The sequence below is a fragment of the Lissotriton vulgaris genome, chromosome 6 (genome assembly GCF_964263255.1).
Source record: "Lissotriton vulgaris chromosome 6, aLisVul1.2, whole genome shotgun sequence".
Taxonomy (NCBI): Eukaryota; Metazoa; Chordata; class Amphibia; order Caudata; family Salamandridae; genus Lissotriton; species Lissotriton vulgaris.
Genome location: NC_141694.1, coordinates 1712716976 through 1712741127, shown reverse-complemented (window position 1 = coordinate 1712741127; position 24152 = coordinate 1712716976). Strand labels below are relative to the sequence as shown.

General features: G+C 50.1%; 1 protein-coding gene across 4 annotated transcripts in view; it reads left to right on the top strand.

Annotated features, from left to right (window-relative positions):
- Positions 1-24152, top strand: part of EPRS1 (glutamyl-prolyl-tRNA synthetase 1) — a 470400-nt gene that overhangs the window by 244017 nt on the left and 202231 nt on the right. For all 4 annotated transcript variants that reach the window (XM_086927918.1, XM_086927917.1, XM_086927914.1 and 1 more), the window contains 2 exons: positions 5247-5471; positions 6781-7046. In XM_086927918.1, the coding sequence (XP_086784044.1) occupies positions 5247-5471; positions 6781-7046 (491 nt within the window). The remainder of the gene's footprint in view (positions 1-5246; positions 5472-6780; positions 7047-24152) is intronic.

The following is a 24152-nucleotide window of genomic DNA, read 5'->3' as shown; positions in this document are numbered from 1 at the left end:
AGTGTCATCCGCCCGTGCTCACTGGTATTTGGGGAGAGCCGTGGCCAGAGCAGACCGCCTCCGGCCGCGTCGCCCCGCCCCCACCGCAGCAGGCCCCTCAGCGTAGAAGCGCACCCCGGCCACAAATTCCACGGAGCTCCCACCAGGCAGCGCGTCTCGCACTGCGGCGTCCGCCACCCTCACCAGACTCTTTCGCAGGGGCCCAGCGCTCCGTTGAGCAAACGGGTGTCCTCCAGTGCGGTGCCCCACGTTCGGGGACAGTTCCCCACAGGATACGGGCCCACACGGTTTCTCCTCTCCGCCGGACGGCAATCAGCGCTCACAGCGGTGCCCACGCAGTCCGGGAGCCAATGTCTTCTCTGGGCAGCGACAAGCGACCACTGCACAATCCATAAACAAAATATCTTATAATGGACACCCCAGTGCAGTAGCCAGCAAAATGTAGTATGATCCTAAGAAATACCATAGGGAGGGCCTGCGGACCTATTCAAACCTGCCAGCTTACTGAAAACTAGAACCTGTGTGCCTCAAGCACTCCTTCATCGATGACTGATACATTCTGGTCATCAAGTAATATATGGAAACAATTCCCACATATGATGAAAACAAAGACAACACACTTACATCCCCATCAACTTGGATGGTGCGGCAGAATACTCTTCTAGCCAAGTGCAGCAACCCTCAGAGGGGTAATAAGCACAGTATAAATGTTGCAATACAGTACAATTGTTTAACAAAAAGTGGCTGACCAAGTGGTCTGCAGATTGAAGAAAAAAAAGCTTGTAAGATAAAGATACTTCTAAAAGAATATAAGATATAAAGGGGCTGCGGATTTCTTTGTTTGAACTGCATTTTAGTTTTAAAACACCAAGGTTAAGAATTAAGCTCTAGCTAGATATATTAGACTGTATAGGAAGGTGCACAAGGGTATATTGTAAATGAATCTAGGACCCTAGTGTAAATTTTCCCGATTGATGCCCTTACCTTATATAGGTATAGATTATCCGAACCTTATATAGGCATAGAAATCATTACCATATTACAGTAGTAATAATCTTTATTCGGCAAAATAGTTCACCATAAAAGACTACATATACATAATAAAAATTCAATTCCCCCTCTAAGACAATAAAATATAATACAGCATAAAAAATATCCTGGGATAAGGAATGCTCCACAGTCACTAATTTAAATGAGGGTAACTTCGGTTACATGCCTCAGTCCGTTGGTAACCTAGAATGCAATTTCAGTAACCGGGAGCGCGTCAGCCAAACACTACCCAAAAATGTTGCCACCCCGCATATCATGACAGTGGATGATGAATCGGTAGAAAGTACACGTAATGCCAGACTGACACCTCAACCCCAGCTCCCTACATACAGGTTTCAGCCAGATTTTCCGGGCCACTTTGTAGGCGGGGCAGGCAAAGAATAGGTGGGCCACAGTCTCCTTTGGTGCTGCACAGCCTGGGCACGAACGCAAGGGGGCACCAGATTTGGACCACCTCATCGTGAAATCATGCACCGGGAGCGTCCCATACCTCAGTTTTAGATATAGCGCTCTATCTAGGGGTTTGGTTATCAGGTCAAGGAAGGGTTCCAGTTTATTCACCCATTTAAATTCCAAAAACCGATCCGTGAGTGAACCCCCATCCGAACCACTCAGTGCCTCGCCCTGTACCCAGTCCCAGTATAGCTTTTTAATCACTTCCTTGGGCGGCGGCATTTGAGACTCCCATGCATCTCTTAGTCCTAGTTTAAGAACCAGGTCTCTCACATTGTTCAGCCATCTAATTTTTTTGCCAGTGTCGAGCAGTAGAAGGTCATCCAACCCTTCGGCATATTTAGCAAGCTCCTCAGTCTTTCTTAAGCGGGTCCAGAAAAGCAATGGGCGTAGCCTCACCAACTCCTTAAGGGCTCTTCTGCCCAAATCTAATCTCAAGGGAATCAACGGGGTGGAAGCGGGAAGAGCCACCACCTTCCTCAAAAAGTTATTTTCCGCTATGGAGAGATCTGAAACATTTTCGAACCCCCAGAGCTCGGTGCCATATAATGCCGCCGGGAGTATCTGGCCCTCATAAATCGCCATGGCCGGGGAGACAGGTTTGCTACTTGACTCACGAAGCTCCCTCAGAGTCACCCCAGATACTCTTTGGTGGCTGAGTAACATTTTGGCCAGATGGTCCTTCCAGGTCATTCGACTATTTATCCGAACTCCAAGATAGTCAAATGAATCGACCATCTCCAGGGGAGCCCCATTTAGCGAAAAATTATTTTAAAATCTTTTGGAGGGGGAGAATGCCATCAGTTTAGTTTTAGAGGTGTTGATGATTAAGCCTCTGTTAGTGCAGAAGGAACTAAATCGATTCAAGAGTTTTTGCAGACCCACTGGGGATTTGGAGATCAATACGGTGTCGTCGTCGAAGAGTAAAGTGGGGATTCTTTCCCCCGCCAGGGATGGGGCATCCGACTCTTCCCCTTTCAGATGGTCCACCACTCCATTCACAAATAGGGAAAAAAGAGTTGGGCCATAACACAGCCCTGGCGTACTCCCCTCCTCACAGGGACCCTATCCGTTAACTGGCCCTGGGTACCCCATATGACCCTCGCATAATTCCCCTCATGGAGCTTTACGATTAAACTCAGGAGTCTACTTGGGAATCCCATCCCTCCTAGGATCTCCCACAATTTAGCCCGGGGGACCAGGTCAAAAGCTGTTTTGAGATCTATGAAGGCCATATATAAACTGCCTTTTTTGATGGTAACTGCCTTCCAATAGATAACAAAAAAGCGAAAGACCTGGTCCATCGTGCCTACCTTTCTTCGGAAACCCGCTTGGAGGTGGGAGAGGATACTAGACTCCTCCATCCAATCGCCAACCCTTAAGATGATGACCCTGCCAACCACTTTCTGGATTATATCCATCAGACTGATAGGTCTGTAGTTGGCAGGGTCATCTCTTGCCCCCTTCTTAAACACTGTTACCACCTCTGCCCCCTTCCAAGAATCTGGCACCGGGTGTCCCCTAGCAATCAAGTTCATTATTGTGGTGATTAGATTGGCCCAAGCCAGAGGTTCCGCAATCAACAGGTCCCCAGGGATCCCATCCGGACCGGCCGCCTTCTTGGGGGTTAGATGTCTAATAGCCATTGCTACTTCAGAGGCCGTGAATGGGAGGTTGTCCACCCCTGTGGTATTCCCATCTCCAAAACTTGCTACCCCGGGGCTGTTTATCTCTTCATTACCGCCATTACCATATTTAGACTGAGCCTATGCAGCCCAAATACGGCATGGCTACTTACACTAAGTTCCAAGAATCAACAACGATTTCTTAGAAAAACCCGCCTTCAGCAGCTAGGGACCTCCCCTTGCCTGAATACTAATTTATCTAGGAAATCATGGAGTTTTCGAAGAAGTGAGTCTTCGATGACGTTAAGTCCAATCATACGTCAAACTTTGCACCTTCAAAGTATAAATATGCCTAGATTTGCCCAGACAAATACACAGTGGTTTGGAGCAGATCGACTAACTACTTGCACGACGCCTTGCAGCAGCAAGTGCCGAAGGAAGCCGACCCTTCAGCTTACGCACTGAGAGTCACTGTCTTTTCTCCTGCCGAGAAATCCAGCTCCAGTCTTTCCAGGCTACCCTTGCGGGTTGCTGGGAAATCGAGCCCTGAGAGAGAGATACAAGACCTCCTTCATTTTAAACCAAGGTACAGAGCTGATTAGACCCTTAGAGAATTCTTGGATAGATTCTTGGCAGAGAAATACTAAACTTAAACTACTCCTCACTTACTTCTTCCCTTGTACTAGACTTAGGTTAGGTACACCGGGGTAGGCTATTTTAGAAGCACCAGTTGAGTACTTTTAGTCATTATTTTATCACTGTATGTATTTTATATGTTTTAGGCAATTTATGGCTTAGAAACCATATCATGCTTTTACAGTACTACTTTATAATACTTTTCGTAATATATGCCCTGTACTTTATAACCAGTATTACGATTGTAGCAGTACATTTCTTATGCTTGAGAAAGAAGACTGTTCAATAAATACTTTTTATTGAAAACGCCCGTCTCTCTATTTTCCCAGCACCTCTGGTGAAACAAAGCATGCACGATTGACTGAGTAAAATAGCTATCTATTGTTTCCGTGACTCTAGAGATTGATTTCTTATTCTTGGGAAACAAGTTGTCATGTTTATGCGGTTGTCAGAAACTAATCCCTACTTGTGAATTCGAGAAAGTTTCTAGTGACCTCTGAGCTAGCTGGCACACACAATTAAGTTTAATGTATGCGATAGAGACCTAGTCGACCTCAGTCCTACGTCTAAACTATAGTATATGTTATTCCAATGCGCAGAGCCTATTGGGAATATAGGAACTATACTACAATATACACCCAAAGAACATTGAGCCACCCCACAGCAGGCGCTTAGATGAAATGCAGAGAATCCCGTAGTTGTTAGGGTGACTCCAGACAAATGGAAAGGGAGTCCCCATCAGGTAGAGGTATTTTGACAAAGTAGAGAGGAGTAAGGAACCATGTGAAAATCCCAAGACAGCTTGTAGGGCAGAGAAATGGAGTACTGCAAACTGTGATATTTCTTGCCTGTGAAGAAGGCAGATATCGACCTGAAAGTGCCACCTCACAAGTTGCACATGAAGAAGGTTAAACCATAGCCATATACATGCTTTCTAATCGAGGAGACCTACTCCAACACTAGTGGATGCCAACATGTGGTGTACACAGGGAGAGTTTTGGTTGGGAAGTGTGATTGGATCTCAGTTGTGTTGACCAGACTGAGCACACAATTGGTCAGTAGGTCAGAGGATATCTAACCACACACAAAATGATAGTGGGATAAATTAACCAATAGTTTTCATGTCTTCACAGGCCTCACAAAGACAACATTGTTGTTATTGGACAGAAAAGCCTGACCCACACTTTTATGGCATGCTTCCTCATAGGCTTTTCCATTCTGACCTGAGAAGGTAGTACTACCAGGAGGGCCATGACATCAGAATGAAACCTTACGAAATGTAGTTGCATAACATGACCACCAGACAACATTACATTTTTCTTATAGAGTTAAGGATAATTATACTATGTTGCCTCTTTTGTTTCCAGAAAATCTTTTCTCATGAAGCTTTAAAGCTGTGTTTCATTGCTAATACCTCTGTATGTTTTGCTTTATCTCATTACCCGGTCACCAGGTGCAGCTTAATTTCTTACTTTTTTCCAGGATCAGGTAGATGAAGCAGTCAAACATCTACTTTCCTTGAAACTGGAATACAAAGCAAGTACCGGGCAAGAGTACAAACCGGGCCAGCCACCCTCTGAGAAAAGTGCAAATCTATCTCAGAGTAAAGAGACCAATAACAACTCCGGTGAAGTGAAAGCTTTGTTTAATAAAGTGGCAGAGAAAGGGGAAGAAGTGCGGAAGCTAAAATCTGAGAAAGCAGCTAAAGTAAGTCAGAGATTTTACACTTTTTATGGCATCCTGCATATTCTCTTTGCCTTCTTTTCTGTTGGCACATCCTACATTGAGGCTTATCGATCACTACTATCTCGTTAAGCCTTTCTCATAGTCTAGAACATGCATGTCAAATTTCAATTACAATTTTCCTGGCATTTGTGTATTTGTCAGTGAGATTATTGATGAAACTAATAGGCCTGTTGGCACACACTACTTACTTGGAACCATTTTCAAAAAGTTGCAAGACTTTTACAAGTATAGTCCATGATCTCAGAGTACTGGGTGCTATGATGAGTCTGTGGATATAATATGGAAAACAGAACCTAAGGTGCTGGATAGGCAAACCTCACCCGGGTCACTTTTAGAGACATTTAATGTAATGGCCATAACCACGGTAACCTCAATAATAGTTCTGCACACATTGCAGTCTTCACTTTCAAAACAAAAGGAAGTTCACAAGGGAGTTTACTGTGAATTGATACATAACTACAAGTAGTGGGGTAGACACTGGCGGCTTTTTATCAGTCTGCCTTTCGCTTCACTACCTGCCTGTAATATAAATATAAAGCTCACTAGACAAATGTCAATAGTTTGAAACAATGAACTAGTAGATATGGACATATTTAACACAGATGCAGATTTTTTCAAAGTCGAAATTCATCATTTTAAAGGTGAGCGAACTTCAGGCCATAAAAACGGTTACTAAAAATAAACAAGGAGTTTGGTTCAAGACCCATCCTATATTCATCCCCGAAGTAATACCTGTATTCTATGTAAATCAGACTATGGAGTTACCACTGTTCGTTCGCGATCGGGGCCCTAATGTATTATATTGAGAGGGCGACGTTGTTTAGAAAATCTGATTAACTTTGTATCATGCACTCTTTTTCCCTGATATCTTCATATTGCATAGAACATGTATTTCTTCCTGGATAGTTCATTGTATTAAGTTATGCAACTCATTAGCTCGCAAGACAGAAGTGAGGCCAGTAGAACATCAACAAACAGCAACATGTTTCTTTGTACACCCCTTCGTTACCCATTAATGTGTAGCCATGCCGGCAAAAGGAGAGGCAGCAGTAGTAGGGCACAGAAAATGAATAAAACTGAGTGTGCAACAACATGCTTCCCTACATAGTGAGATACCCCTTGGCAATTTATACTCTGCATATTATGCAAGAACGGTTGTAAGCTGCAAAGATAGTTTTACAGTTTGTAAGCCCCCTTATTTATTTTTTTATTTGTTGTTGCACATGTAGTTGAATCTGAAAGTTGTTTTTGTCTTGTTTTATAATCAAAGGATAAAGTGGATGTCTGTGTAAAGGAGCTTCTGGAGCTGAAGGCAGAGTACAAAACTTTGACTGGCACTGAGTATAAGCCAGTGGCTTCTGCCGGCATGGAAGACACAGACAAGAAGAAGAAGGAAAAAGACAACAAATCTGAAAAGCAGAGTAAACCGCAAAAGCAGGGCGACAGCAAAAAGAAGCAAGCCCCAAAAGAAGACAGCAACATCTTGCCTTCTGCTGGGGGCCCAGGAGAAGGACAGGGTCCTAAAAAGCAAACCAGGTGGGTGAAGATTTATTTATGTAATGCACCCAGTGTTACTAAAGTAGTGTGTGCAAACTGCTTTGCATAAATTCTAGAAAAATAAAGGAGAATGAAGCCACTATAACACCTTTCCTAATCCAGAATCCCTTTGGATTTTTCAGTGTGGTCCTCACCCACTAGATGTCATGAGTGGCATGATTCATCATCGGGTGTACATTCAAGACAACGAGTATGTCCAAATAGACTCAGCCTCCCCGGGAAGGCATCTCCTCTAGGTCAAATTGTCAGTGGGATCTGTATAGTGAATATGAAATTACCTCAAATATCCAAATGTAATTTATTCAGTGTATGGGTACTAGGGTAAGGGTAAAAGCAAAAGGGATGTGAAATGGGGGCATTTAAATAGCCCCCTACATGTCCAAACAAGAACAGTTTACATTTTTCAGTCTCCTAGACCAAGGGCGAGTCTAATGGCTTTCCTCAGGACCTCTCTATTGCAGATCCATGTAATCCTAAGTATTGGGACAATGTCTTACAGCCAATGTGTCAGTAGGTCACTATTTGTGATCTAGTAGTATAGTATAGTAAAGTAAAGTTCACTTGTGCAAGTCATCGACGTGCCCTATTCTATGGATCCATTGGTCCGGTACCCGTAAGGATGAACAAAAGCACATAAAACAGAACATTAAAGAAAAGTAACAATCGAGGATCTCTGGAAATGTTGTCCTGGAAACCAGTTGCTATCTCACCAGTAATGAGCACTGTAGTCACACACTGCAGAGATGGAGTCAAATAGGGTCATTAACAAGGACACCTTTGTCCTAAACAAACAATGCTTCTACCCCGGCGACCAGTGTCACTTCATCAAGGGCGGAAGCCCGGCCATTTAACCTACAGCAACCTCTAACCTGTGCATCTAGGGAGGAATGGGCTTTGCCACGCCTTAAAGGATTCTTGATTGGAAAAGATGTTAAAATGACTAAACTCTCCTTTGATTTTCTGTGTTATTACTGAAAGTCGAGTAGTTATACCCCTAATACTTCTACTGCCCTTTCTTGATTGTTGCAAGTTGTTCTTGGGGGGGAAATTGCATTTTTTTTGTGATGTTCCCCATTAAGGAGGACATTGTTGTGCCACCATGCTTCCCCAAGAGTTTCAGGTCATTTTCTTACTGCGTATAATTCAAGTCTGACCTCGTGGTTCTTAGACATTATCCAGAAAGGCATTGTCTGGCCTTCAAGAGCGATTGTTTTTCAGCCATCTTCTAGTGTTTTTTATACCCCAAATGGGGGTTGTTGAAAATACTAAATGCAGAGTCTAGATTGATAAATAATACTGACTGTTTATTGGATAAGCGCTATAGATCATCCGTTAGGCTTTAAACCTGAGATACCATAAATTGGTAGCTAATGCACTAAAATCAGGTGGGAGCTTTTTAAATTCAATTGAGACCACTCCTCGTCCATTCATCGTCCAGTCTGTATTATGCTTGATGCTCTTACACTGCTCCATTCATAAATATGAGGATACTACCTTAATTATTAGCTTCTCGTTCCAAATTCATTCACATTTATAGAATGTTTTAAAATTTTCAATTGTACATTTTGCTTCTTTATTTAGATTTTATTAGTCTGTTAATATTAAATTATCTAAGCAGTCACGGCCCCCTAAGTAAGATTTATGAACCCCCAGGGGTGTCCAGCCCACAGGTTAAGATCTACTGACCTTGACATTGACATGAGTAAAACGAGCCTCCCAGCCCACTAATTGTAGGCTGAAGAGCAATGAAAACTGCGAGGCTGACTTTGCCATTCAAAGTAATGGCAAAGCCAGACTTACCTGTGGTACATGTGTAAGTCACTCCTGTGGCAGGCCTATTGAGTCCTAAGGCAGGGCCAGCATACCTTACAGGCAGAACATGTAGTTTTATTGCTGTTTTTGTGTTGGGAAGGTTTGGTTGCCTGATTGGCGAGTACAGAGTTACACTCTGACCCCTCTGCAGTGCTAATGCTAGGACAGTGCAATCCAAGTTGGTTATCCAAAGTATCAAACAAATTATTACATTAAGCCTGATTTGATTCTCAGGTCAAAATTAATGTAACCCGTTGCAGTGTGCAGCTTTATCAAAGTTGCCACTTTGCAATTGATATAGGCACAGAGGACTAAAAGCAACACACACGAGTCGGTCCCCCAGACTGCTTTATGTGCTCCTGGGGAGACTTACTAATGACTTCCAGAAAAAAGATACAGGAGGGGCCTGCTCTGCAAGGAGGTGTCACCTCCCTCCTGCAGGAAACAAAGTGGGTGCTGGTGCTGAAGGTGAGCTTCAAAGGAGAAGCTGCCTTTAAATGGCAAATGGGTAACACTTGGGAGAGGGGCTACTTTGTTTTGGACAGGCTGCCACTAGGTAGTGGTGTAGCATGGACAGGACCACAGGGGAGGTTGCCCTGGGCACAAAATTCTTAGGGGCGCTGGGGCATTCTTAGGCACGCATACATTTAAAAGAAAATTGCCTTGCCCCTGGCAACCCATGCTACGCCGCTGCAACTAAGGAGAGGAGAGGGGAATCCATTTACCCACCAGTTTTCCAGAGGTGGGTGGCCACACCTTTGGGTTGGGCTAGGGAGCTCCACACTCCGGGTCTTGACTAGACTGGATGAAGGACCAAGTAAGTACTGCCCTGCTGCACTGTGGAACTGGCAAAAAGAGGCCGCACTGTCATGAATTTCACCTGCTGTCTAACAAAGAAGAGGGACTGTGGTTGCCATGTCCTGCTCATGGAGAAGGTGTCTCTAGAGCCCAGCCAAAGCCAACACATTACAATGGCCAGCTGGCAAGCCTGCAGTTCGCAGCACGGGGACACAACAGCTGAAGAAGCATGCTGGGGCAAGTTGGTAGTCCAAAGTCTTCAACCAACCGTCGCCGTGCAGCACAGGGACCTGGACCTGATGCACAAAGTTGTAGAGAAGTGTGGCTCAATGGTTAACGCGGCAGACCCTGATGCAGTAGTCTGGCCGGGACCAGGGTTCAATTCCCTCCTCGGCGGGTGTCTGGCTCAATTTCCTTGGACCTGATAATTGTCGCCTCCATGCCTATTCTGATCATGAGCCCCACTCTGCACCTCTGGGCAATAGCTTGCTTAATCTCTACAATGGCCCCAACAACGCTGAGGATGCCTGACTTCACCTTGGGGGTGCCCAGGAGTGGGCTCCTCACAGGGAAAGGCCAGAAAGGGTTCCTCTGCGGTATTCGTACAAGCACTGTGATGCCTTCGGATAGACGTGCGCTATATAAGTACGTAATTATCATTATTTAATTATAATTATTAGCTCAGTGTGCTGATCCCGAGAGTGCTGTTGGAGAGCAGCTGGGAGCACCAGAAGTCGAGATATCGACCCAGGAAGGGTTGACCAGTGACCGCAATACTGGGCGGCTAGTTGTCCAGTGGCAACCAGACTTCTGCCAGCACTTTTGAGACGTTGATCCTGTGACCAGGATCACCTCACTCCCTTCGTGGAACAAAGAGTAGTCGCAGCAAGACCCCTGTTGACCGCATCACATGAACAGTATCCTTCATCCCTTGCATCAGGGCCACTTCCATAGGAATGATCTGTGAAGGAGAAAAGTGCCTGGAACCGTCTGAAGACTGTGTCACCTGCTGAGGAATCTTGCTGGTCCCCCTGACTGGCTGTGTAAAGCGACTCCAAGTGACCACATTATTAATCCAAACTTTTTAGTGAAACATTTTCAAGTGTCAAGTTCATTGAATTTACCAGTGTGTTTTCGAGGTTGAGCGAAAAGCTTTTATTTACTATACCTTATAAAATCTATATCTCCGTAACCCTATGGTGGAACCTTTTCGTTGTAGTGTCTAAAAAACATAAAAATACAGTCTGTTTTACATTGGTGTCTTGTCAATTTCTTATTCAATTGTTTTGGTGCTGTTTAATTGCATTACATGTGTTCCTTTTTGTAAGCCTCGCTGCTCACAGCCCTAGCTACACAGGGTTGAGCTGAAGGTTTGACAAACTAAATCCAAGGGTCCTAAAAGAGTTGGTGAGTGTATTGCACAGTGAGGTTGCGCAATCACGCCATATAACGCACACCATTCCCTCACAGTCTGGCCATGGAAAGTGGAGCCCAGGGAGCCATTATGGTCCTTAAAATCATGATCTCTGATTAAACTGGGTAAAGCTTATACCGCTTTTAGTGACATCTCATTGGAGGTGCGACTTCAATCCTGGTTGTGCTGATTATTGAAATGTATATTGAATAGTACTGTTTTGTACTATGTTAATCAGTCACTATTTGTTGAGCACCTCTATTCACCCTGAGAAGTATCCTGGTCTTGAATCCCGTTCTGAATTCTGCGAGCGAGACTCAAGTTCACAGGTGGAAGGGGTAGTTAGTTCCAGCACTTGACGGCGATTTATAAGAAGGAATGACCTACATTGTAGCTTGGGAAAATACAGGGATGAGGGAGACAGAAGCACAGATATCTGTTGGGTTGGTCGAAGTTCAGGCAGCAGTTTATTTATGCTGGTCCCTGGTTGTGCAGGGCCTTGTTAGGACTGTGTCAGAATCTTGAACTGGCATCTGTTCTGGACGTAGAGCTAGTAAAGGTTCCTGAGTTGGGGGGGCGATATGGGCCTGTTTAGGGAGGATAAGGATGAATTTGGCCTCCAATATCTATTTAGTCTACAGTCTCTTGAGGAGTTTGGTGGTGATTCTGATGTAGAGAGCATTTCTGTACTCCATCCAGTTGGTAACAAGGACTTGAGTGACAGTTTTTCTGGTGTTGACGGGGATCCATCTGGAATACTCACAAAACAGAAATTCTGCAATTGGGAGAGATGTAACCCTTTGCTCGAGAGGTGTGGTGGCCAGAGGGAACTACGCCCCCACCAGTCGGTCAAAGTAGCAAAAAACCTAGGGGTACAATTTGATGCCACTTTGTCTTTTTTGCCACATGCATTAGCTACAGCAGGGACCTGTTTTAGCTTAATAAGATCACTAAAGAAATGTTTTGATCTGATTCCGCTTCCTGAAACGAAATCAATAGCAGGTGCCCTAATCCTTTCACGTTTAGACTACTGCAATGGCCTCCTTGCTGGAGCAAATATAGCAACGATAAAAAAAACTGCAAGTGGTTCAGAATGCTGCAGCTCGCCTTGTTCTGAGACTTCCACGCAGAGCATCTGTATCAGCAGCGCTTGAAGTCTTGCATTGGCTGCCTATTCATATAAGAATTCTCTTTAAAATTCTTCTAATTACTTATAGAGCCATGCATAAATGCGGCCCTAAGTACCTTTCAGCAAGGTTTTCACCATTTTTCAACACTAGGAATCTCAGGTCATCCACAGCCAATCTTTTGAATCCTCCCTCCTTCTGATTGATTACTAAAGGAGTGAAAACGGTTACTGTCCTGGGGTCCAAAGCATGGAATTCCCTTCCAATCAATTAAAGACTACAGGAAACCGAATCTCAATTCAGGAAGGCATTGAAAACTTAGATTTACAATATTTCTGATGTTCGCTGTCCTGCATTAATCTGGTTGTAACATAAGCTGGTGTGCTATAGGACCCACGCTCCCGGTTCTCTCCCTAGCACCAGGATACTCCTTGCGGAGTGACAGTCTGCGCTTAAGAAATACTACTTTACATTACATTACATCTGAAGAATTTTCAGAGCATGCAGAGGGTGTGGAAGCAGGTAGAGGCGACTGCGTTGATCTTGCGCTTCATGGTGAGTTTGCTGTCCAGGATGATGCCAAGGTTGCGGACGTGGTCGTCCGGAATAGGTGTGGTTCCGAATTCGGGGGGCCACCAGGTGTTATCCCACAGGGAGGTGTTTTTTCAGAACATTGGTACTTCTGTCTTCTCTCATTTGAGCTACGGGCAGTTAGTACTAATTCCAGTCGACAACACTCGTCGTGGCGTTGTGGAATTTGTTCTGGTGGTGGAGGGAACTTCCATGAGGGAGAGGATGAGCTGGGTGCTGTCAGCGTAGGATATGATACTGAGTCCATGGGTTCTGACTATGTTGGCAATGGGTGCCATGTAGGTGTTGAGCTGGTTGGGGTTGTAGTATGAGCCTTGGGAGACACTGTAGATGATGCTCTTGGACTCCGAAGTGAAGGGTGGTAGGTGAATTCTTTGGGTGAGTCCTGTGAGGAAGGATTTGAGGGGAGTCGCCCTGATGCTGACGTGGTGGAGTCGTTTGATGAGGGTGTGGGGGGATACGGTGTTAAACGCAGCTGAGAGCTCGAGGATGATCATGGCCGCAGTTTTATACCAGTCGAGGAAGGTTCTTATTTTGTCAGTGGCGGCGATCAGGGCAATTTTGGAGCTGTGCTTCACGCGAAAGCCAGAATGGGAGGCGTTGAGTAGGTTGTTTCTTTCTAGGTGTTCAGTGAGCTGTTGGTTGATGACCTTGTCAATTACTTTGGCAAGGAACGGGACCAGTGAGATGGGACAGTAGTTATTGAGTTTGCTGGGGTCGAAGGAGGGTTTCTTCAGGAGTTGTCTGACCTGTGCGTGTTTACATCTGTTGGGGAAGGCGACATTGGTGATGAATGCGTTGAGAATAGAGGTGAGCTCCCTGCTGATTTCTTTGTTTCCAATGTTGAAGTGGTAGGGGCAGCGGACCGCTGCTGCTCCGGAGTGGATGGAGGTCATGATGGCTGTGGTGATCTGTGTGGTGAGTAGATTTATTGCGGTGAGCGGGAGGCTGCGTCTGCGTGAGTCCGTTGGTGTGAGTAGGTTGTCTAGGCCGGTGGGTTGGGGTTCGAAGTTGCTGTAGATTGTGGATATCTTGTGGAAGTAGTTCACCAGTGTGTCGCAGAGTTCCTGGTTAGGACGGATCATGTTCTCAGTGGCTGAAGGGTAGGAGAAATCTCTGACGTTGCTGAAGAATTCCTTGAAGTGGTTGGCGCTTGCTTCGATGCGATCTGTCTAGGCGTCTCTTTCAATGTTCTTGAGGCATTGGTGGTATTTGTTGAGGGCTGACTTGGTGGCTCAGGCTGTGGGGTCTCTGGAGGTGTGCCATTGTTTTTCTCGTTGTTTGTAGTTGCGTTTAATGGTCCTGAGTTCTGGTGTATACCAACCGTCTTTTTTGGTGGATCTGCTAATGTTCGCTGGCTTCATGGGGCCGACTCTGTCCATGTAGTTGGTGAATCATACGGAGAAGTTCTAGATGGTCTGTTCCAGGTTGGTTGCAGCATCGAGCTGGGTTGTGTTGAGGTCGTCTCTCCATTTGGTCTCGATCACTTCACTCCAGCTGCAGTGGGAAGAGCTCGGGGCCCCGGTGCTGGTACCTGGGGAACCTGTGATGGTGAAGTGAACGATGGCATGGTCGGTCCAGGTGAATTCGGTGACATGGCTGTCGCTGGCGCTAGCTGTGAAGATTTGCTCCCGCGTGTGTGCTGCACTGTGTGTGGGGTTGGTGACCAGTTGGGTGAGACCACTGTTGCTCATGTTTTCCAGCACGTTTATGGAGTTGGCGTCATTAAGGTGGAAGTTGAGGTCATAGAGGAAGATGATGTGCTGGGAGTCAATAGCTAGAGGGGTGATGAATTCGGAGATGGTGTCGGAGATGGTGTCGAAGAAGCCTAGGCGTGGTCCTGACTATCTGTGTGTGAGAGGGCCTCTGGTCATCCTGGTGTTGGTTTGGAGTTGGAAGTTGAGGTGTTCCATGATGTGTGGCGTTGTCTTCGGTGGTGGTGCAGCAGAGAGTTTCCTTGTGGATGATGGCGATGCCTCCTCAGAGCAAGTTAGTTCCAATCCCAGTGTATAATCTTTTAGCCACCGAGCATAGTGGTGGCGATGTTTGGGGTAGAGGAGTGGTTGGGGCAGGTCCCAGCTATGAAGATCACTTCTGGGGTAAGGGTGGTGATGGTCTCCCAGATTCGGTGTTGTGTTTGCACAGGGACCAGTTGTTGAGCAGGATGCACTGGGGGGTTCTGGGGTGTTTGCGGTTGGTGGGGTGGGTGTGACGAGGGTTCCTGTGCAGGCGGGAGGGAAGTCCTGAGTTGTATGGAAAGCGGCGGCAGACAAAGGGTTATTGCGTTGATTGTGGAGAAGTGATGCAGCAGTTGTTGCAGCGCCTGAGGTCCAGGGCCAGGAGTTCAGCGGTGGAATATCAGTGGATGGTTGGCTTTAGGGCCAGCATTCCTGGCACTGAACGCAGTTCAGGTGCTGATGGGTGCAGACAGGCTTGCCTTTGGCGCACCCACTGCACATGTGCGCTGAGGAGTCATGCTGCGGACTCCAGTAAGTAGGTCTTGAGGGAAGGAGGGGTGTACGGCAGCGGGAGGTGTGAAAAAACAGCAAAAACTAGCAACGGCTGACTGGGCACAGATAAATAACAATGACAACAAAATACCAAGCAATATGGCAGCAAGGGAGACCTGAAGAGGCTGGGAGGGGGAGCTGGCACAAGGACCTGCTGATCAATAACAGTCCTTAGAAAAAAACTGGTTGTAACAGTGATTGCATTTTGTAAGTTGATATCCTGATTCAAAACTGATTTCAAGCATTGACATTTTATCACTTTTCATTTTATATTAATTAGTTTGAGGATTAGTCCCATGGATGGACATTATCCTGATTTACAGTTAACTTTTGGATTAAAATGGGATATACATTTTTTATATATGCTTGGGTGTTTCAAAGTGCTGTACGTTCCTTTGGACCTTCAGGTTGCTGACCTTGGTGGATAGTGGACATTTTAATTCTAAAATAGGTGCAGTTTGCCACTGTTCAAGGAGTGCACCTAACGCACTAGATAATCAGGATGGAATTGTTACTGTGCCTCAATACAAATGCTATGTATGACCAGTGAAAAATCATAAGTCGTGTGCACCAGCTGGAGTACTGCAGCATCTGCTAGATTTTGAGTTACAATGTTTGTCTTTGATTTTGGATTGTACATGATAAAGGTGGAAAATTCTATACTGGACTGGACACAGTTTGTAAAAGAGCTTTGACGCTGCTAGCAGGTGCATCCGTGGATCATCTAGAATCTGAAGAGGAGGGTCTTTTTTTTATTCTGTGTTGAGCTGCTTTAGTTACCTTTCAGCCATCTTATGACTTTAATTTGCTTTCCATAAGCACTCAAAGGACTATGTGTACAGTGGGCTATGATGCATTAATCATTTTCTTCATAAACTGTGTTGGACAGGCCTCGTGGAAGGCCCGCTCCCTCCCCGCATGACGGGGCCCGGACCCCTGCTCCCCCTGTATCCAAGACACGAACCATCCCGGCACCCCACCGGGGCAACCCACGACCCGTCCACAACGGAACTCCAGCTCCTGATCCCCCCAGTACCGGCTGGCCCGGGCCCCCGTCAGCACCACTGCCCCGGCCCAGCCGCCATCTTTGAACACGACATAACAAGGCCGCGTGGCCTCGGCTCGACCCCAACCCTGGGCCTGGCCAGGCCCCGACATCGAGGCACCACCATCCACCCAGGAGGTGAAGAGACCACTTGGCAGGTCAATGGGAGAAGGAGTGACAATGGCTCCCCTCCGCCAGGTGTCGATCGCCCCCGGCCTCCCCGGGCGCTGGCTCCACCCCCCTGCTGGGTGTCTGGACTCCCTCATCCCGGATCTCTCGACCTCCAAGTGCGAGGGTCCGGACATCAAAGGAGACCAGACCTATAACTGGGGCAGCTCCAGAGCAGGAAGGCAGTTGTATCTTGGAGTCGAGACACCGTGAGGAACTCATCCTTGGAGGCCTGCTGGCGCTGCCGCGGCTTTCTTGTGAACCATCTCCGAAGCCTGCTGGCGCTGCCGCGGCCTTTCTCGTCATGCACCATCTTCGTAGCCTGCTGGCGCTGCCGCGGCCCTCCTCGCTGTGAACCATCGTCCTAGCCTGCTGGCGCTGCCGCGGCCCTCCTCGCTGTGAACCATCGTCCTAGCCTGCTGGCGCTGCCGCGGCCCTCCTCGCTGTGAACCATCGTCCTAGCCTGCTGGCGCTGCCGCGGCCCATCTCTGCGGACCCCCAAGCTCCAGGATTGTGAGCTTCCCTCTGGCCGCACCTGTACCGGACCGGTACTAAGACTGTCCCGCTACCCCTTTCCCCTACAGAGACTAGAATTGGGAGGATCCTCGTGTCCTGGCCCCACTGTATCGCTTATCACTTTGCCTCAAGATTCTTATATAAAGTGTGTTGAACTCGTCCTTGTGTGGTGTCCATCTGTGGGGGGGAAGTTACTTGTCTGTACGATCGCCGGAGACGGCCCTCACCGGAGGCCTCTCCCCCTGTACTCGGCCGACCCTCCGGGTCTCAGTCTAACATTGGTGGCCAACGGCGCGATCCGAGCCAACGCATAATCGCACAGAGAGTAACTCACCCCACGACACACAACCACCATGACAACAAAAGAGAGCGGAACAACGGAAAAATTCCAGATGGAAAAACTAGAAGAATACAGCCACAGAGAACTAAAACAATTCTGCATAGAACTGGGCATTGCTACCACAGGACTGAGCACGAAAGAGGACTTCAAACACGCCCTGGAATCTTGGGCAGAAACGGGTACGACCGTACCCCAAAACCAAAGCCTCGAGACAACCGAAACAAACACCGCGCCAACAAAAGAAAGAAGACCGGGTCTCTCACCAGAGGAGGCCCGAGAACGAGAGAAGAGCAGGCTCCACGAATTGGAACTGGCTCGACTTCGCTTAGATGGAGAACTCAAATTGGCGGAACAAAAAATAACTTTGGAACACTTACGGCTCCGAGAGGAGCGAGAAGAGAAACAAAGGCAGAGAGAGTTAGAAGAGAAAAAGCTAGCCTACGAGCATGAGCGCAACTTGAAGGAACTAGAGATTCGGAGGCAGAACAAAGATCTCGGAGTCCCCGGGCACCCGAGCCCCCCTGTCACTACAGACCCCAAGGTCCACATCCCCAAGGATGTCGTCAGAGAATATTACCGGAACGATGATATCCAGCAATGGTTCAAAGCCTACGAAGTAGCCATGACTTCCCACCGGATTCCCCGGAGCGACTGGGGAGCCAGGTTATGGGGGAGGTTTGTCAACGAAGGGCGAGACCCCCTGTTGCAACTCCCGGACCATCAGATGACATCCTACGACCACATGAAAGCCGCCCTCCTCACTCGATACGGACTCACGCCCGAGATGTACCGCCAGAGGTTCCGCGACTGCAAGCGGATCCCGGGTACGACTTGGGTGGAGTACGTGAACTTCTTTAGCCGAGCCTTCGAGGGCTGGATCAAGGGCAGCAAGGTGACCACTTACGAACAACTCTTTGACCTTATTGTATGGGAGCACCTTTCTAACAACTGCTTCGTCGAGCTCAGGCAGCACCTCCTTGACAGTAAACTGACTGAACCTCGGCAACGCGCCGTCGAGGCTGACCGATGGGAAAGCACCCGAGTTCCCCGAAACGGGCCCAGCGAACAGAACAGAGCTGCCCAAGGGCTCCATCGCCCCCGAGGGGGAGGAGGAGGCCAGGGTCGGGGCAGATACACCGTCCTGGTGGCTCCCGCCAGCAACACCCTGCTCCCGGCCGGCAGAGGGAACCTCCCGATGCAACCAGGCTTCCGCGCCAACTTTACCTGCCACCGATGCCAGTGACCCGGCCACTACGCCAATGATCCCAACTGCCCGAAGAACCAGAGCCCTATGCCCCGCCAGGTCGCTGCCGCCGCCCAGGGAGAAGAGCAAACCCAAGAAGACACTGAAGAGTATAAGCCAGACCAGCCCGAGTGGGAACCAGCCGCCATGTCCCTGGTCTGCCTAGGGGAACGAGACCTGATCCCACGGGCACCCCTTCCCGCCAACACGCAGAAGTACAGCCAGTGGGTCAACATTAATGGGCACCGGGCTGAAGCCCTCCGCGACACCGGGGCCAGTGTGATTGCAGTCCACTGCCATCTGGTGACCCCGGACCAGATCTTACCAAAAATCCTTTGCCCAGTACGGTCGGCCGACAGCTCAGAAAGCCTATGTCGGATGGCCTGCGTCCCCTTCGAGTGGGGAGGAGTATCCGGAATGCTGAAAGTGACTGTCCGCGATGATGCCCCCGTGGACTGCCTCCTGGGGAACGACCTCGAAAGTTCTTCCTGGTCAGCCGTCGAGAGAAGAGAGCACCTGGGGATGCTGGGCCTCCCTGAATGGGTCTGCGTAACGACCCGGTCCATGGCCGCCTGCGCCATCCCCAGTCCCGAAGAACCCGAATGGCCAGAGCCTCCTCCCCCGATTGTCCAAGAGGGAGCCACCCTGGAAGCCAGTTCTCCGGAACACAGTGAAGGACTCGATCGGCTCCGGGACCTTCCCGAACTGGCCCAGTGGCGTCAAGAGGGTGGCCCCACCCAGAAACAATTCTGACAGGAGCAGAGAACATGTCCCTCCCTCGAGGGACTCCGGCAGCAAGCCCTCGCCCAGAGCACAGGAGACACCCCGGGGGCCCACTGGATTTATTGGGACAATGACCTGCTCTACAGTGAGCAAAGGATTGCTGAGCTGGGGGCCAGCCGGATGCTGGTGGTCCCCCTCCGCTTCAGAGACTTCCTCTTGAACCTAGCACACGATGTGCCCCTTGCCGGACACCTGGGGCAAGACAAAACGTACAGCCGCCTGGTGACCCACTTCTACTGGCCCAAAATGCGGAATGATGTAACCAACCACTGCCGGGCCTGCCCAACATGCCAGGCCAGCGGGAAGAGCGGCCGAAAGATCAAAGCACCCTTGCAGCCTTTCCCCATCGTCACCACCCCGTTTGAACGGGTGGGAATAGACATTGTGGGGCCCCTGGACCCCCGAACAGCACAAGGGCACCGGTTCATCCTGGTCCTGGTGGACCACGCCACCCGCTATCCCGAGGCCATCCCTCTTCGGACCGTGACGGCGCCCGTGGTAGGCCGAGCCCTGATGGGGATCTTCTCTCGGGTGGGCTTCCCCCGAGAAGTCGTCAGCGACAGGGGCACAAACTTTATCTCTAAATACATGAAGTCTCTCTGGCAACAGTGCGGGGTCACCTACAAATTCACGACCCCCTATCACCCGCAAGGAAATGGACTGGTCGAGCGGTTTAACCGCACCCTCAAGGGGATGATCATGGGCCTAGAAGAACCCCTACGTCGCCAATGGGATGTGCTGCTCCCGTGCCTCCTGTTCGCCTACCGAGAAGTTCCCCAGAAATCCCTGGGCTTCAGCCCATTCGAACTCCTGTACGGACACCCCGTCCGGGGTCCCCTCAGCCTGGTCAAAGAAGGGTGGGAGGTGGCCCCCCAGAAGACTCCCCTGGATGTATACAAGTATCTCCTGACCCTCCACAACCAGACCCCGCGATTCAGGGAACTCGCCAAGGCCAACCTTGAAGCCAGTCAGGAGGACATGAAGAGATGGTATGATCAGCATGCCTCCTCCATCGAGTTCGAACCGGGACAACAAGTCTGGGTGATGTCCCCGGTTGAACCCTGCGCCCTACAGGACAAATGGACAGGGCCCTTCAAGGTGATAGAGCGCAAGGGTCCCGTCACCTACCTGATCGACATGGAGTCCCCCCCCCCCCCCCCCCCCGGAACCCCCTACGGGTCCTCCACGCCAACAGACTCAAACCCCACTTCGTACGTCAGAACTCAGCCTCCTGATGGCTACCGATAGTGGGACGGAAGAAGACTCTGAGCCCCTTCCTGACCTGCTGAGGACGCTCGAGCAGGACGGCTCAGTGGCAGGGGTCAAACTCTCCGATGCCTTATCCCCAGAGCAACGCCAAGACTGTCGAGATCTCCTGCTACAATTCGCAGACCTGTTTTCCCTCATCCCCGGAGTCACCCCCTGGTGCCTTCACGACGTGGACACCGGGGATAGCCCCCCTATTCGACACCGGGCGTACCGAGTGCCGGATCGAGTGCGCGCCTGCATCCAGAACGAAGTCTCCAAAATGCTGGCTCTAGGAGTGATCGAGCCGTCTGACAGCCCCTGGGCCAGCCCAGTCGTGCTGGTCCCCAAGGCTGCCGCCCCGGGCGTGGCCTCCGAGCTCCGGTTCTGTGTGGACTATCGGGGCCTGAACGCCGTTACCAGAACCGACGCTCACCCCATCCCCCGGGCGGATGAGCTGATTGACCGCATGGGGGCCGCCCGCTACCTGAGCATCTTCGATCTAACAGCGGGCTACTGGCAGATCGGCCTCACCCCCGGGGCCCAAAAGCGATCCGCCTTCTCTACCCCGGATGGCCACTACCACTTCAAGGTGATGCCATTCGGCATGAAAAACGCCCCAGCTACCTTCCAGAGACTCGTGAACCAGGTACTGGCGGGCCTCGAAGAATTCAGCGCCGCCTACCTGGACGACATTGCTGTATACAGTCGCCACTGGGCGGACCACCTCCACCACCTCCGGGAGGTCCTGCACGCCCTCCGGCAGGCCGGGCTCACCATCAAAGCCAGCAAATGCCAGATTGGCCAAGGGTCCGTGACCTACCTGGGACACCAAGTGGGGAGCGGTCTGGTGGCCCCCCTCCAGCTCAAGATCGCTGCCATCCAGGCCTGGCAACCCCCTGTCACCCAAACCGAGGTCCAAGCCTTCCTGGGGCTCACCGGGTACTACCGGCGGTTTGTAAAGGACTATGGCAGCATTGTGGGGCCCCTCACAGAACTCACATCCAAGAAAAACCCCAAAACAGTCAACTGGACTCCGGACTGTCAAGCGGCCTTTGAGAAAAAGAAGGCCGCCATGTGCACCGCCCCCGTGCTCCAGGCCTCCGACTACAGCCGGGAATTCATAGTGCAGACGGACGCCTCAGATCATGGCATTGGGGCCGTCCTCTCTCAATTCAACACCGAGGGCGTCGATCAGCCGACGCCTGCTGGCCCGCGAACCGCGCTGGAGCACCATCGAGCGCGAGGCCTTCGCTGTGGTATGGGCCCTCAAGAAGCTCCGGCCCTATCTCTTCGGTACCCACTTCCGGGTGCAAACAGATCACCGACCCCTGCAATGGCTGATGCAGATGCGGGGAGAAAACCCAAAACTGTTGCGATGGTCCATCTCCCTGCAGGGGATGGATTTCACTGTGGAGCATCGTCCAGGCCAGGACCACGCCAACGCAGACGGCCTGTCACGCTTCTTCCGCCTCGGCGAGGAGAGTACCCAAGAGGATGGGTGACTCTCCCTGCCTTCAGCTGGGGGGGACGCATATTGGACAGGCCTCGTGGAAGGCCCGCTCCCTCCCCGCATGACGGGGCCCGGACCCCTGCTCTCCCTGTATCCAAGACACGAACCATCCCGGCAACCCACGACCCGTCCACAACGGAACTCCAGCTCCCGATCCCCCCCAGTACCGGCTGGCCCGGGCCCCCGTCAGCACCACTGCCCCGGCCCAGCCGCCATCTTTGAACACGACATAACAAGGCCGCGTGGCCTCGGCTCGACCCCAACCCTGGGCCTGGCCAGGCCCCGACATCGAGGCACCACCATCCACCCAGGAGGTGAAGAGACCACTTGGCAGGTCAATGGGAGAAGGAGTGTCAATGGCTCCCCTCCGCCAGGTGTCGATCGCCCCCGGCCTCCCCGGGCGCTGGTTCCACCCCCCTGCTGGGTGTCTGGACTTCCTCATCCCGGACCTCTCGACCTCCAAGTGCGAGGGTCCGGACATCAAAGGAGACCAGACCTATAACTGGGGCAGCTCCAGAGCAGGAAGGCAGTTGTATCTTGGAGTCGAGAGACACCGTGAGGAACTCATCCTTGGAGGCCTGCTGGCGCTGTCGCGGCCCTTTCTTGTGAACCATCTCCGAAGCCTGCTGGCGCTGCCGCGGCCCTCTTCAACGTGAACCATCGTCTTGGCCTGCTGGCGCTGCCGCGGCCTTTCTCGTCGTGCACCATCTTCGTAGCCTGCTGGCGCTGCCGCGGCCCTCCTCAATGTGAACCATCGTCCTAGCCTGCTGGCGCTGCCGCGGCCCTCCTCATTGTGAACCATCGTCCTAGCCTGCTGGCGCTGCCGCGGCCCTCCTCGCTGTGAACCATCGGCCTAGCCTGCTGGCGCTGCCGCGGCCCTCCTCGCTGTGAACCATCGTCCTAGCCTGCTGGCGCTGCCGCGGCCCATCTCTGCGGACCCCCAAGCTCGAGGATTGTGAGCTTCCCTCTGGCCGCACCTGTACCGGACCGGTACTAAGACTGTCCCGCTACCCCTTTCCCCTACAGAGACTAGAATTGGGAGGATCCTCGTGTCCTGACCCCACTGTATTGCTTATCACTTTGCCTCAAGATTCTTATATAAAGTGTGTTGAACTCGTCCTTGTGTGGTGTCCATCTGTGGGGGGGAAGTTACTTGTCTGTACGATCGCCGGAGACGGCCCTCACCGGAGGCCTCTCCCCCCGTACTCGGCCGACCCTCCGGGTCCCCGTCTAACAAACCGTTTTATCATATTTATGTTCAGCTCTAAAGCTGCATGAACTTTAGCAACCATACAGGTTTTCCATTGATGATTAGTGCTTGACATTTAATTTGTTGTAGCATGCTCTTCAGCATGAATTGACAAAATGAAGAGCATACTGTGAAATCTAGTAGTTCAATATGGAATAGTTTAGAAATGTGAAACATATCCTGTATTCCTCAGTGTGTAGGTAGTGTCCTTAACCAGACCTTCATAACGGGTGAAATTTGGAACACCTGAGATTCAGCACGTCTTGAGAGTTCTTTAATTTTCAGTACATCACGTCTTGGGTTAGATAGGCGCAATTCTTGTTTAAAATCCTTAATGCACTGTAAAAAACGAGAAAGGAGGAGGGGGGGGGGGCAGGAGCTAGTTGATGGCCCAGTGCCTGTGCTCCAAACTAACCATGAAGTCAACACACTGTTCCAAGGTGAGTAGTGCAAACCGTCACTGTCTCACTGCAGGAGAAGAAAGAAGAGGAAAGAGGGCGGTATCCTAGGTCTGGGACTCAGTGGGGAAGAACAAGCCTTCTCTCTTGTAGCCCTCACACACCCCCCGAAGGATGTCGTGCTTCATCATCGGGCAGGTGCTCCTCGTTGGGCCAGTGCTGCAATGCCCTACGGGTCCCCCGAAGGGTTACTTTTTCTTCCGTATTGCCTCGTAATCATGTACCTATGCTGCGCCTGCGTGATCTACAAAGACTTCTCTGTGGTGCGCATGC